This window comes from Pan paniscus, chromosome 2 (genome assembly GCF_029289425.2).
Source record: "Pan paniscus chromosome 2, NHGRI_mPanPan1-v2.0_pri, whole genome shotgun sequence".
In the NCBI taxonomy this organism is placed as follows: domain Eukaryota; kingdom Metazoa; phylum Chordata; class Mammalia; order Primates; family Hominidae; genus Pan; species Pan paniscus.
The window spans coordinates 150,322,465-150,338,778 of NC_085926.1; the positions used below are offsets into that span (position 1 = coordinate 150,322,465).

Consider the following 16,314-nt stretch of genomic DNA (forward strand, 5'->3'; position numbering starts at 1 on the left):
TGATTTCTCTGATTAGGGCACTCTCTGATGGGGCTAGCAGTGACCTATCTTCAACATGGCGCTCCTTGAAAAAACAATATAACTAAAGTGATGTAACAAATTTACAAAAATTTAAAATAAATGAAGGAATGGTGTGTGTTTGTGTGTGTGTGTGTGTGTCTGTCTGTCTTTTGGAATCAAGTTTCAAAGTATAAAGCTATTGTTATTGATTGTCTGCCTGTTCAGCAAATAGCTCTACTTATCGAAAGAGGGAACAATTTGAGATAGTGCTTGCTGAATAGTTGATGTTTCACATTTTTAAAAGCTCCTACCGACTTTACTTGGGGACAGTGCCCTAAAATTGTTCAGATTTGAATTTGCTCTGCTGAATTAAAGTGAAAGATCAATTCTCTTGATGACTCTATAGAAACAACTCAGGAAAGATTATTGCCAGTTATTAAAAGCAGTATTTTTACATAATAAAAGTATTATTCTGCCTGTAATGTGCAACAGCTGCATCATATGCATTTTTAGATTTCCAGTGTATTTTATTTGACGAGATTTTAGAGAGCTGAGTTTTATTAGCCTCTGGTCTCATTTTATTAAAATAAAAATTGCTTTTTCTTCCAAAAACATTTTTAAATTTGACCTTTGCTTTTAAATAATTATAGTAGATTATGTGCAATAATATAAACATCTCAATAACTTTCTGAAGTATACATTAAAAATGCACTATCTGAAAATACATGTTTATTCATAGTAAAAGAATGCAAAGAGGAATGATAATGAATAGCTTCTATTGTCCATTTGCTAAACTAGTCTGTTAGTCCCCTGACATAGACTCTTTTAGTCTTCTATGCTAAATTTCTTATAATTCTTAAATGACTAATATAGAAATTAGGGTGCTGGTCTGGCTGGATTTTCATATGCAATCTGACAATGTATAACAAAGTACAAGTTTAACCTGAATATCCTTGAATAGAAATCCAAGTTCAACATATATTCAGTATACAATCAATGCTTGTCCTGCTGTCACCTGGGCAGAGAGTGGACAGTGGCACAGCATTAAGTCGGCTGCGGCTCAGGGAAGTGTTGGTGGACAGAGAATGCCCTAGGCCCTAGTTTCTGACAGCTTGTTGATAAGATTTGGAATGCACAGATAGTTCTTGTTGTCTGCAGGTTGCTGCTTTGTGCTGGGAGGGGTTGGGGATTAGAGGTGCTACTTGAGGGCACTTCATCAGGCAAGAGCCATCGACCTGGCAGAGCAGCTAAACATGGCATTCAAACCAACATGTTCAGAGGCATAATTATTTTAAGTTGAAATGGTATAATCTATATTGTATTGTGTCTTCTCAATGAATCACATTAGGTATTACATATTCTGTTTTTTCATATTTTTGTTAGTAAAAATGTATAGCTAAATGCAAAGAGTTTGTTTCCCAAGCAATTTTTGAGGTCAACAGAAGAGTTCCCTAAGAAAGGCCTTCTTAACATTGATAGTATTGACTTTTGGGGCTGGATAATTCTTTGTTGCGAGGGGCTGTCTTGTATGTTGTAGGACACTTAGCAGCATCCCTGGCTTCCATCCATTGAATATAATAGTTCCCCTCCAGCTGTGACAACCAAAAATGTCTTTAGACATTGCCAGGTGTCTCCTGAGAGGCAAAATAACTCAGTTGAAAACCACTGCCCTAAGAAAAAGGGAATACTTGAAATTCATTTTATTTTTCTAAATATAGAATCAGGGCCAGAGTGAATAGAGGATATATTTTATTTTTTAACATATTTCTTTTGTACTATGAGAATTACATTTGTAATATATACCTTATATTGCAAAAAGTTTTACTACAGAGCTCTCTTGAATACTACATATATTCAGATATCATGTAACTTCTTATTCCTATCAGATGGCAGAATTAGTTATTAATACATTCTAATGTCTCTTTTATTCTAAAAAGTGTTCTATAATTCTGTTCATTACTGCTGAGTAAAGAAAATAAATTGTTAAATATTACCTTAAAGAACAGCATCCGTTTTGCCTACAAGCTTTTGTGTTTCAGAAACAAACATTATTACACGAAGCATTAAACTTCAAGAATTAGAATTGAGACTCTATTAGGAAGTTAAAAATGTACTATGAATAAGGTGTGAAATTGTGTTCTGTTATACTTTAAATACTAGAAAAACAAATTGTTAGATTTCAGGTAAATTAATGCTATTCAAGAACAAATATATTTTATGATGTGCAAGTTAGCATATCAACAAATAGAAACAATCCTTATATATCCACGAAAGCATTTCTGGAAGAAATTCTGTCTTGTAGCAGTTTATTCAGTGCTGCCATATGTATTTCCTTGACCAATCATGTAGCATTTCTTTAGTAGCAGTTCTACTTCAGACTTCACATTTCAGACTTGTTTTCCCCTAGTAAGGTGTGATAGGCTAGTGGAACACTTATAATTTCCCCCAGGAAAATCATCATCAAGTAAATATACCAAACACTTTATCTTATGTGCTCAAAAGGCAAGGTGTCATCATCACCTTTCACATACCCCATGAGATTTATTTACAGCTTACATTGACTGTGAAACTCTTTTATCCCCTGGGAGTACTACTTTATTTATTCCAGATAATAGGACACTTGCAACCTATTAACAGTTGTAAACAGGTCTTTCAAGTACATCTGACATAGCAATTACAAAATGTATTTCTTAGACAAATATCTAGAATTAAATCAGAACAAAGATGAAGATTAGATGACCACAAGAAGTTTCTGCATAATTTATCTATTTTTCAAAAAAAATTACAAGTATTATAGACCCTCAGCTACAAAATTGCAGTGAATAATTTAATGGATATTTTACGTATTATATTTTAGAAAAACATTGATTTGATGAATGTTTATTTAATAAAACAGCCTTACCCTAAATGATAGTAAATAAACACAGGATTAAAGGGAAGGAGGGAAGGAAGGAAGAATGGATAGATGGATGGAGGACAAATGTATAATTAAGAATATCAACTTTGAGCTGAGACCTGCATGTTAAATTTTGCTTTTATTTTATTTTTCAGCCAATGTTTTCAGTTGCACCAAGCTTAGCCACCAATGCATCAGCAGCCGCCTTTAATCCCTATCTGGGACCTGTTTCTCCAAGCCTGGTCCCGGCAGAGATCTTGCCGACTGCACCAATGTTGGTTACAGGGAATCCGGGTGTCCCTGTACCTGCAGCTGCTGCAGCTGCTGCACAGAAATTAATGCGAACAGACAGACTTGAGGTAGGAATGACTAGTTGGTGTCTTTATATACTACATTCTAATTCTCAAAGTGTGGTTTTTTGTTTGTTTGTGTGTTTCCATGGCCAAAAAGTTGTAAAAATTTTAAAACAGAGATTTTGGCTTAGGGTTTGGAACATTTTACTAGAGTATAGATAATGCTGTATTTGATTAATGTAACGTTTATAAAGGCTACAACATCCATGTTTAGAATAGTGGATAAGAGGTTGGACGCTAAAGTCACATTGCCTGGTTACATCACTGTACCTCAATTTCCTCATCTTTAAAACGGCGCTTACCTCAAAGAGTTAGGGGAATATCTGGCACATAGCAAATGCCTCCTGAATGTTTGTTGTTGTTGTTGCAGCTATCAAGAATAACAAATATTATCAATCCCCTAAAAATTGTTCTCATAAAGATTAACAAATATTAGTGTCTATAAAACATTTTACAATTTATTATTGCAAGTTTCCTCATAAGCTGTACAATATTTTGGTTGAAGTAGAAAGAAAACTTTGTTTATGAAGTGTGCTCTCATAAAAGTTTTTTGCATAATCCTCTAAGTTCTAGAGTAAAGGATGATCAGATGTGTGGGCCCTGCTGTTGGTACATGAAAAAGATATTAAAGTTTTAAATCTTATTTCAAAGTGGTTGTTCAGAATTTCAGCATGACTGTGAATTAATGAATTTGGTAAACTATAGATGTAGAGAAAAAGTGACAGCATCAAATGTACACTGAAGGTACAAACGTGTCATTCATTGAACCCACCTAAAGAACAAAATGAGCTTTTCCTCTTTTCCCTGGTGAGGATGAGGCAATATATTTTTTTAACTTGCATTTTAGGTTCAGGAGTACATGTGCAGGTTTTTATATAGGTAAACTTCATATCATGAGGGTTTGGTGTAGAGATTATTTCATCACCCAGATAATAAGCGCAATACCCAATAGGTATTTTTTCTGATTCTCTCCCCTCTCCCACCATCCACCCTCAAATAGGCCCTAACATCTGTTATTTCCCTCTTTGTGTCCATGAGGTCTCATCATTTAGCCCCCACTTACAAGTGAGAACATGTGGTTATGTGGTTTCCTGTTTCTGTATTAGTTTGCTTAGGATAATGGCCTCCAGCGCAATCTATGTTGCTGCAAAGGACATGATCTTATTCTTTTTTATGTCTGCATAGTATTCCGTGGTGTATATGTACCACATTTTCTTTATCCAGGCTACTATTGATGGGCACTTAAGTTGATTCTATGTTTTGCTATTGTGAATAGTGCTGCAGTGAATATACACGTGTGTGTCTTTATGGTAGAATGATTTATATTCCTTTGGGTATATACCCAGTAATGGGATTACTGGGTCCAATGGTATTTCTGTTTTTAGGTCTTTGAGGAATTGCCACACTGTGTTCCACAATGGTTGAATTAATTTGCACTCCTACCAGCAGTGTATAATTGTTTCTTTTTCTTTGCAACCTTGTCAACATTCATTATTTTTTGACTTTTTAATAATAGACGTTTTAACTGGTGTGAGATGGTATCTAGTGGTTTTGATTTGCATTTCTCTGATGATTAGTGATAATGGGAATTTTTCATATGCTTGTTGGCCACATGTATATCTTTCTTTGAAAAGCATCTGTTTATATCCTTCACCCACTTTATAATAGGGTTGTTTGTTTTTTGCTCGTAAATTTAAGTTCCTTACAGATTCTAGATATTAGACCTTTGTGGGATGCATAGTTTGTAAATATTTTCTCCCATTCTGTAGGCTGTTTACTCTGTTGATGGTTTCTTTTGCTGTGTAGAAGCTCTTTAGTTTAATTAGATACCATTTTTCCATTTTTGTTTTTGTTGCGATTGCTTTTGGCATATTTGTCATGAAATCTTTGCCAGGTCCTATGTCAAGAATGGTGTTTCCTAGGTTATCTTCCAGGGTTTTTATAGTTTTGGGTTTTACATTTAAGCCTTTAATCCGTCTTGAGTTGATTTTTGTATATGGTGTAAGGAGGGGGTCCAGTTTCAATCTTCTGTGTATGGCTAGCCAGTTATCCTAGCACCATTTATTGAATAGGGAGTCCTTTCCTCATTGCTTGTTATTGTCAACTTTGTTGGAGATCAAATGGTTGCAGTGTGCTGCATTATTTCTGGGCTCTCTGTTCTGTTCCATTGGTCTGTGTGTCTTTTTTTGTACCAGTACCATGCTGTTTGGGTTACTGTAGCCTTGTAGTATAGTTTGAGTCAGGTAATCTGATGCCTCCAGCTTTGTTATTTTTGCTTAAGATTGCATTGGCTATCCAGGCTCTTTTTTTATTCCATATGAATTTTTAAATAGTTTTTTTTCTAATTCTGTGAAGAATGTCATTGGTAGTTGGACAGGAATAACATTGAATGTATAGCTTGCTTCGAGCAGTATGGCCATTTTAATGTTACTGATTTTTCCTATCCATGAGCATGGAATGTTTTTCAGTTTGTTATGTGTCATCCATGATTTCTTTGAGGAGTGTTTTGTCATTCTCATTTTAGAGAGCTTTCACCTCCCTGCTTAACTGTTATTCCTAAGTATTTTATTCTTTTTGTGGCAATTGTGAATGGGAATGCACTCCTGATTTGGCTCTTGGCTTGGATGTTGTTGGTTTATAGGAATGCTACTGATTTTTATACATTGATTTTGTGTCCTGCAACTTTGCTGAAGTTGTTTATCAGATCAAGGAGCTTTTGGGCCGAGACTATGGGGTTTTCTAAATAAAGAAACAAGTTGTCTGCAAACAGGGATAATTTGACTTCCTCTCTTCCTATTTGGATGCCTTTTATTTCCTCCTCCTGAGGATGAGGCAATACTTAGTGCTGATAAATTTTACTGAGAAACTGGCAAACTGAGGCTGTTGTATGAACATAATTGATTCTAATACTTTGTCAGCTTAGCAGGAATTTAGTTAATAAGCTGATTTATCATTTATTAACTTTTGTTGCATATATTACAAAGGCTGTCAGATTTTAGCATATTGACAATCATATACCAGACACATGCATCGCAGGTTTAATGCTCAAAACAATCTTATGAGGAAGATACTATTATTAATTCTCTTTTACAGGGAAATGATTTTAGGAGAAGAGATGTGAAGCAACTCTTTCTTGTTAGGTAGATACACCTGATACACCTGGATTTTTGAGTGATTTGTCATTACACAACTGTACTTGCTTATTAATTAACTAATGCTGTTTGCAGATGGATTAAGAGGAAACTTAAAAATTTTTAAATATCTGAAATTATTGGATCCTCAGCATGTGAAGCAGTTTTATTCCCCCAACCTTTCTAAAGCAAACCCTGAGTTCTTAATGCATAATTGTTGATTGATTAGTGGGATCCAAATAAGAAGTCTGAGATTAACTTTAATGAATTAATTATTAATAGATGATATTCAAAAAGCTGGTTATAACTCTTCTAATCCAATCCTGCCACATTCACAATTTCAGGTAGTTTGTTACTGGTTATATTTTGTAGTGCTTAATTGAAATGAAGACTTTTGTCTTTGAGTTTTTTCTTTTTGTGAGGAGCTACTTAGTGTATTTTGTCTGTTTTCTTTTGCTGTAGTCAGCACAAACGGTTACGACTGCATCAACTGTCATTTCCCTTTTATCTGAATCCCGCTGATCTAAATGCTTGATTGTAGTGCAGCTTCCTGTCTTATTCTTGTTAACAGGATCTGATCCAGTGTCACAGTTACAACCTGTTAGGATACTGCAGTGTGAAGCTCAGAGGCTTATCTTTCTGCTCTGTGCTTGTGATTTTAGACAATCCTATCTGCAGGTTATTTCCTCGCATGCTAATTGCATTATGTATTGAAGTCTAAAAGACATGGCAATAAATGCACACGCTTATTTATTAATTGACCAAATGTTTGGTCATTTGGCATTTAAATGTATACTCTACTTCTTCCTTGTGAAATTCTGAAGCATATTTTTGAATGTTGAGTTCCTTCTGAGGTGAAAAATTTTCGGAATCAGTTAAACTATTGGCCAGTTCTTCTTGCCACTTCTTCCTCTCTTTTTACTGCAACTTGTTAGACAGTAAAGAAATTTAAAATACCATAGATTGTCAGCCTTCTGGTTCTTACATAATTGCTTAAAACTGACATCTTTACAGCACCCAGTGTGATACTACAGAAAAAAAATGTTAAATTGGAAAACAGGAATTCAAGAATTACTGCATGTGATGTTGCTAATTAGGTGAGTCAGCTTGGATCGGGATGCTCTTATTCTCTGGGCTTCATATTCCTCACATGTAAAATTAGGGGGTTGCACCAGATAATCTCTAAGGTCACTTCCAGTTAGAACATTCTAGGGACACTTAGGTCATTTTCTTGTTTTTAACACCAGCCACAAGCTACTGAAACATTTATTTTTAAAAATTATATACATATATCTATAAGCATATATTACATATATCACATATACACACAACATGAGATTTATATCAATATTCATATTATCCTTTCTTTACTGACTGTCTTTTAAAAGACTTTGTTGCCAAGTACTTTCTGTACTCCAAAATTCATACTTTTTTTTTTTTTTGACACCAAGTCTCACACTGTTGCCCAGGCTGGAATGCAGTGGCGCGATCTCAGCTCACTGCAACCTCCACCTCCCAGGTTCAAAGAATTCTTCTGCCTCAGCCTCCTGAGTAGCTGAGATTACAGATGTGTGCCACCATGCCCGGCTAATTTTTGTATTTTCAGTGGAGATGGGGTTTCACCATGTTTGCCAGGCTGGTCTCAGCAATTTCTTTCCATGATTATGTTAAGAAATTATTCAAATTTGTAGAGTCTAGGAAAGACTGAGTTTTTTAGCCATACCCCTGCTTTGCTACAAAGAGTTAGTAATTGGAGAAATCATTGTTTGACTTATTTTCAAGATGCACAGTAATTTTTTATGGTGCAAAAAGAATTCATGAATGCATTCATTCTCTCATTTACTGAACGATATTCAGTAGAAAACTGTTGAAAATATTTCAAGTAGAAGATGTGAGGAATGTCTTTGAAATACTTTAATTCCTGTCTTATCAATGACAATAAAAGATCCACATGAGAATAGCGCCCAAACTCATGACTGATGCCCAGTAACTTGTTAAATGAATGGATAAATGAGTCAGTCAACCAGTTACTCAGGTAATTAAACACAGAAAGATACATCCCCTTATTCAGGACTCAGGGTAATCCCACAGAGTTACTAAAATATAAAAAATGTTTATCATGTGTTAACATTCTCCTTGGAAACATGTTTGCATTTTGAGCACTTCAGCTATAAAATATGGCATCTTGGTTATGCACCTAGACCTAAAGGAGTGGTTTTCATACTTTAATGAGATTAGAATCACTTGGGGTGATTGTTAAAAATGTAGGACCTCATCCCCAAAGATTGATTCAGTAGATCTGCAGTGGGGTTTGATAATATTTTTCACAGATCTGCCATGTGATTCTAAATGCAAATAGTTAAAAACACATGCACTAAAAGATACTAGCATCTCTTATTTAGGCTTCAACTTTTCATCGTTTACTTAATGTATTTGTAAATGATATGGTTTTTTGTGAACCTTAATTAAAAATCTGTCTCCTCAGATAAGTTGGTAAGAACACTGTGCACGGCATAGTGAAATACTTTAGGTAAACAATGATGACTGTTAAGGTAATTCATATTACATAGGTGTAATCCAATAAAAACCAGGGGACATGTATTCCAGACACTGATGAAAACATTAGATTGACATTTGGTTAGCTGCACCATTTTTACATCAGCAGTCTATATGAGAAAAGCATGAGTATTCCAGGAAAGGTGGGCAAACGACTTGGTTTCTGATAGTTTCAGTTCGCGTTTGCTTGTATTAAAATATAAAATAAATTATTCTTGGCTGAAAGTTTTATTCTGTGAGGTAATCATTACACAAGTTTCTAATTTGGGCCACTAATTGTTGTATGTTTCCATTACTTACACAGAAGAATCTAATAACCCTTTTCATATAGGCAGAAAAAAATATAATACCCATTGACTACAAAAAATAGAACGTTTAAAGCTAAATGAGGATTAGAATGACAGTGAAAACCATGCCTATGTTGGGATTTTTTAGGTGTTTAGTGGATTTAACATGATGGGATAAAAGACTTTCTATTCAGAAAAGATTAGGAAAGAAGATGCTTTTAATAATGTAGGAAAGTCTTATCGGTAGGATTATTTTAATTTTGCATTTTTGTAGAGGATGTTTGGCTACTGCTTGTGTGATTTTTTTTTAATATCTCCAGAAAATTGCCAAGAAACCTTAAGAGTTTTGCACATAGAGGTTTATGTAGGTTGTTTTTTTATATCTGTAATAAACTTTAGAATGGCTCTTAAAAATGTAGTCACATCTTCATTTAAACAATTTAATACACTGTGGCTCTGTCAATTATTAATCTATGTGATTAGAGTTTTGATGTGGTATAGAGTATAGTAATTGCTAGATTAAGAACAGTGGTTCACACCTGCAGTCCCAGCTACTTGAGAGACTTAGGTGGGAGGATCACTTGAGCAGGGAGGTTGAGGCTGCAGTGAACTGAGATTGCACCACTGCACTCCAGCCTGAGTGACAGAGGGAGACCCTATCTCAAGTAGTAATAATAATAATAATAATAATATAAATGAAATAAGGTAATGGCTAATTTGGTGTATTGACAAGCTTGTTTCAAAGTTGTGTCTATTTTCCTGTCCTGTTGGGTTTGCACAGTCATTCATGGGAATGAATAAATGACAATGTGGAAGTGGATTTAATGGTTCTGTCTTTGGTCATTCCTATTCAGATTTTATTTTATGTTTTTATAAGAGATCAAGTGGTAGATTCTTAGTTCTGTTACCTATAGAAGCATGCTTGTGTTTTCTGGCCTGAATAGTAATGATGGAGTCTGCCTTTTAGGCTTCAAAGAATGCTCCCATTTGATCCTAACAGAAATACTATGAGGTAGCTAAAGTAGGTGTCCTTTTCTTGAATTTTTTTGGAAGGAGAAAAATTGATCAAATATTTACAATTATTGAATAACCAAATGTATTAGTCCATTTTCACGCTGCTGATAAAGACATACCCAAGACTGGGCAATTTACGAAAAGAAAGAGGTTTATTGGACTTACAGTTCCACATGGCTAGGGAGACCTCACAATCATGGCGGAAGGCGGAAAGCACGTTTCGCATGGTGGCAGACAAGAAAAAAGGTTGCACAGGGACATAACCCTTTTAAAACCATCAGATGTCATGAGACTTATTACCTATCTTAAGAACAGCTCAGGAAAGATATGCCCCCATGATTCAATTACCTCCCACCGGGTCTGTCCCACAACATGTGGGAATTCAAGATGAGGTTTGGGTGGGGACACAGCCAAACCATATCACCAACTGAAACTAGAAATCACATCATCTGATATTTATCTAGGGATTTTAATTGTACAATAAATTGACTACAGTTACATTTACCTAATCACCAGAATTATGAGGATTACAAAGTAGATATTTTAATCCTTTTAAAATGAAAATAGAGATAATTTCTTTGCATTAAATTATAAACTCATGATCAGCGATGCTGTGGACACTTTGATCAAAGTGATTGATCAAAGTGATTATCCAGGATTACTTTTTAAAGTAATACTTAGAAAAATTTAGCTTGTTAGTTCCAGCTTAATAGAAAGTGAAGTCCATGCTGCTTATTGGTGAACATGTAGCTATATGTCTTTGAATACGTTTCTTAATATTGGCCATTAACTATTAAATTGACTTCTCAAAATGTTAAAATGGACAAAGTCCCTGTTTCTTGTTATAATTAGCTTTCTGTTCCTGCTTTTGATTGTTTTTCTCCAAGATGACTGAGTTAATTATACAAATATGGTGAACACAAAACATATTACCTCAAAGGGATATCTCCTTAAAGAATATGCAAATGACCCTCCACTTTTGAATAAATTCAAATATTGACATTAATCTCCTTAGAATCCCAGTGCTTTAACTCGAGAGCATTGCTGAGTTTAATACTACTTATAAAACTTACATTATTTTGACCATTGTGAAATATGTTTTTCATGTATTAAAAAATTAGAGATCAAATGACAGGATTATTCATATTATCCAGATTTGTATGGTGTGTTGTAAGCTATGCGTTATTTTATTCAGTATTCATGACCTTTTAAATAGATGTTAATAGTGTTTTCATTGTGAAGATTCCTTAGCTAGTAAAGTGATAGGAACTGGAACTCCCAATTTTTGACTCCAAACCCTATTGTCTGTCCGCTATATTGCTATTTAGTTAACAAAAGAAGGTTTATTTAGAATTAATTTACATTTTCTTGGGAAATTTTCCTGATTATGTTTTCTTTTGATTATTTAAAGTTTATAATTATTCCATAGATATTTTTCTGGAAATAGAACTTAAATGTTTTCAGTGAATATCTTCATTGTCAAATCTTGCCTTAGTGTTTGTAAAGTAAAAGGCTCATGTTGAATCACATTATATGTGTAGCTAAATAGATCTTATTGTTTTAATGCAGGTTTGAAAACCATTTATCAAACAATATTTTTTTTCTTTCGTGACAGAGTCTTGCTCTGTCACCCAGGCTGGAGTGCAGTGGCATGATCTTGGCTCACTGCGACCTCCACTTCCCGGGTTCAAGCAATTCTCGTGCCTCAGCCTCCTGAGTAGCTAGGATTACAGGTGCCTGCCACCATGCCCAGCTAATTTTTGTATTTTTAGTGGAGGTGAAGTTTCACCATGTTGGCCAGGCTGGTCTCGAACTCCTGTCCTCAAGTGATCCACCCACCTCAGCCTCCCAAAGTACTGGGATTACCAGCTTGAGGCACCGCGCCCAGTCAGAAAATATTTTTATGTGTTGACCCAGTACATACACATATACCGATAAATCTGTACATTTATCTGCCAAAAATAATGAAAAATGCCTATAGTCATGGATATATTCTTGGAATATTACTTGTAATATGGAAATACTGGAAATTATCTAGATATCCTCCAAAAGAGTTACCTGTATTATGTACACTATTTGATGAAATTTGATGCAGCCATCAAAAGTATTAACTCTGGAAATTATTTAGCAAAATGAGAAATGCTTATGCTGCATTGTTGAGCATAAAAGATCACCAAATAATAGCTATACTATAATTACAATTATTTTTAAAAATGTGTGCATACATACAGAAGACTGGATGAGAAGAGAAAAATGAACCACAATGTTGTTAGAATTTTCAGATTTAATTTTACATTCTGTGTTTCAAATTCTCTGTATGATAAATGTTATAATTTCTTATCCTGTTTTTAATTATGAGATTAAATTTGTGAAATGTTGTCAGTTATAATTTACTAATGTAATAGTATGTCTAAGAGATTTATTTTGGGTATCAGCATAGTCTAAAGTGTCCTTGAGTTTGTCAGAGAAACCAGATCAAACCCATATTGAGCAACCAAGGGATAGATCCCATTTTATTGATGATGTCTATTAGGGAAAATGTGTTTTAGAAGGTTTGGGAAGTTCATGTTCCCATAGGTACCCCACTATTCAGATGCATATCTAATGCTTGGTAAATTTCCAGTCCCACTGGCCTGTAACTCTCACCAGTACAAGTTTTCACAAGAGATTTTCTCTTCCTTATTTTTTCACAAGCAAGAATAACGTGAGAGTAGCTATTACAGTATGTTTCTGTCCTATTTCTTAGGAGAAACCGTAAGCTGTAAAAAAAATAAAAATATGAAAGAGTCAAACATGCATATTATGCAAAAGCAGTTGACTAAGTTTTTTTTAACCTCAGAAAAGGTTGGTTTTATGACACATTCTGAGCTACTTCTTAGTTATTAAGTCTGCTTAAATATTTTTAGAATTCTTTCTAAATGTTCCACAGGAGAGTAAAGAACATGAAATTATAATAAACCAATCCTTAACCTGTAGAAACCGCCGCCCCCCCCCACACACACATGCAAATACATACACACAGAACCTAAATAAATTCAGGTCTTCTTTCTTGTTAATGCGGAAAAGAGTAACCTAAATTGGAAAAATAGAGTATTAGTTCCCTGCTGCCAATTCATTTTGAGCATATTCAAGAAAGCAGGAATTACTGAGGGAGCAAATAGCAGCTGAGAGAGATCACTTATAGACCTTCTGCAAGTTTCCTGTTTGGTGATGCCTACATTGACATAGACTTGCTTAAACAGAAAAGTAGCCCTTTCGTTTATGCAGTAGTATATATTTAGCATACACACACACACACACACACACACACACACACACACACACACACACAACTTTTTATCATTATTTAATGTAGGCACATCACTCTTCCTGAGTATAGTGATGAGCCTCACATACAATAAATTTTGATTAGGTACTGGGTACTGTTTTAGCAAGCTCCATAGCTGATGCTAATGTTCAGCCAGAGAGGAGGATAATTTTTCTCGGTAACAGCTTGATCATTTTTTGCTTTTAAGTTATAAATCTTGGTAATACTTTTTTTCTTCTGTTCAATAAGATAAATATGCTAATAAAAAACCAGAATCTTGAATAACTTTTTAAGCCATTTTTGTGATCTTAATAACTGAGTGTAGCGGTGAATGACACTGGCTCATTGTATGTATTTGGAACACAAAACTTTAGCTAGGTTGAGGTTTCCAAGTAGTGCAAGATATCATTTATAATGCTCTTTTTTAAGATGTAGCATGGTACAGATTATAGTATCTCCTTCTTTAAGAAACACTTTCCTCAATAATAGGATATGAATATAATGTGGGAAAACACCCAGATTTAAATGCAATCATTGTATTTATACAAATCCAAGAAAACCTTTGCTTCCTAAGTCATAGTAGGGTTACAGTTTTTCTTTCTTGCTTAACTTCAAAATAAAGTGCTTAGTATCTGCGTTTGCTATTTGTGAAAAGATACTTGAACAATTAAAAACTGTTTCCTTGAAGCTTGAAGTAAGAGCACGAAAATATTAAAAGGACATTCTGTGTTTTAGATGGCCCTCTTGTGGTAAAAGGGTCAAAGTATCCTGAATGAAGACTGCTTTTAAATAGTAAGAGTCAAAATTGCGCAGATGAATTATTATAATGTTCTCGCCTTTTCCCTAAGATCTCCGTGGCAAAATTAACAGAATTAGCAAATATAAAACAAACAGACATAACAAAACCAATCTTTTTTTACTGCTTTATATAGCTACCAAGTGAATCTCTAAAGATCAAAAAAATAACTCCTGGAAACATTTTCATAAAAAGCTATCAAATTTGATTTTGTATATTTTTCACTTGGAAATAATTTTATATTTACACGAAAGTTGCAAAAATGGACCCAAGAGTTTCTGTCTATGCTTTACTGATCTAAATATTAATATCTTACATAACTGTAGAATCCCTCTTAAGACCAGAAAAATTAACATAGATATGCTGCTGTTTAACCAATCTACAGACTTTAATCAAATTTTACCAATTGTCCTCCCAATATTCTTTCTGTGACTCCAGGATCCTCCAGCTTGTGATAATATCTCAGTCTGTCTTGCATGACCTTGACACTTTGGAAGAGTACTAGTCGGTTATTAGTAAAATATCTTTCCATTCACTTCGTCTGATGTTTCATCTTGATTAAATTCAGGCAGTAATACCTCTACTGTGATTGTGTGCCCTTCTCATTGTATCATATCAATAGATACACAACGTCATTATGTCTCATTATTGGTGATACTAATTTTGATCACTTGGTTAAAGTGATGTTTTCCATGTTTCTTTACTGTGAAGTTATTATTTTTCCCTTTGCAATTAATAAGTGTATCAACACCATTTCAGATTGTATTTTTACCATAATTAACATTATACATGCATTTTCTTATGGACATTTATACTGAAATGGAGTTATAATTTGTAACTAAACTAGGAAATGCTGAAGTTACTTGTTGCCTTGGTTGAAAATCATTTTCCCCTTTCATCTATAGCCTTCTATCACCAGTCTTGCACTTTAAGTTAAAATCTTCAGAAAGCTTCTTCTTGTTCATGTTGACTAAACCTCATGTACTTAATGACCTCATAGGTATGTCGAGAGTACCAACGTGGCAATTGCAACAGAGGAGAAAATGATTGTCGGTTTGCTCATCCTGCTGACAGCACAATGATTGACACCAATGACAACACAGTCACTGTGTGTATGGATTACATCAAAGGGAGATGCTCTCGGGAAAAGTGCAAATACTTTCATCCCCCTGCACATTTGCAAGCCAAGATCAAGGCTGCCCAATACCAGGTCAACCAGGCTGCAGCTGCACAGGCTGCAGCCACCGCAGCTGCCATGGTGAGTAGAGATATCAGCTCTCTCCTTGTTAGCAGTCAGAAAAGCAAAGTGAGCAACTATATCTGACTACAAGCTATTCATTTATTAACCTTTTTAAAAAAAATTGCTGAAGATATGTTTGTTCAGGTATCCCAGACAATATATAAAGAAGTTACTTTCACAGAAGTGAGGGTAACTCCTCAAATGGTTCAGATTGCTCCTACTCTTGGCCTAACTCTTAATCTGTCTTATTCTGGATGTAGGGTTTCTGAAATCTCTGCTTTGTAAAGAACCACCTGTCTCCTTTTCAACTTAACGATATTGCCATTTTCAGTCTTCTTATTTCTGTGTGCCATCTAATCAGCCATTGTTTTCCTTTGGTGTGTTCTTTTGCACATCAAGGCTCTTCTTTACATATATCTTGCTTTTAACAATAACATGATCTGGAACTATTTAGGAGAATTGTTCAACAAAATTGTTCTTAGAATTAGCTACAGGATTTTGAGTAGTATACTATCTAGATTGTCTGAAATAATATTGTGGCATAAACATAATAGTAACACTAGAGAAGCTTGACTATGCCATTATATAGAAAGGAGAGAGACAGCAGTACTCAAGGAGTTAGAAATTGGATCATTAAGAATAGCTACTAAACTATATTCTCAAGGTAAATTTTAATGTGATCTAGTAGCTGATTTTAATGAGCCCATTCTTTGTTCTTTGCTTACCTGTTTTAA

The 16,314-nt window shown here is 34.6% G+C and overlaps 1 protein-coding gene across 28 annotated transcripts in view; it reads left to right on the top strand.

Moving 5' to 3' along the window:
• The window catches only part of MBNL1 (muscleblind like splicing regulator 1), a 199,804-nt gene that overhangs the window by 164,138 nt on the left and 19,352 nt on the right, over positions 1-16,314 (top strand). For all 28 annotated transcript variants that reach the window (XR_010111673.1, XR_010111675.1, XM_008951855.5 and 25 more), the window contains exons 4-5: positions 3,052-3,255; positions 15,341-15,598. Coding sequence is in view for 26 of the 28 variants with exons in the window: in XM_008951855.5 (XP_008950103.1) it covers positions 3,052-3,255; positions 15,341-15,598 (462 nt within the window). In the remaining 2 variants the exon portion in view is untranslated. The remainder of the gene's footprint in view (positions 1-3,051; positions 3,256-15,340; positions 15,599-16,314) is intronic.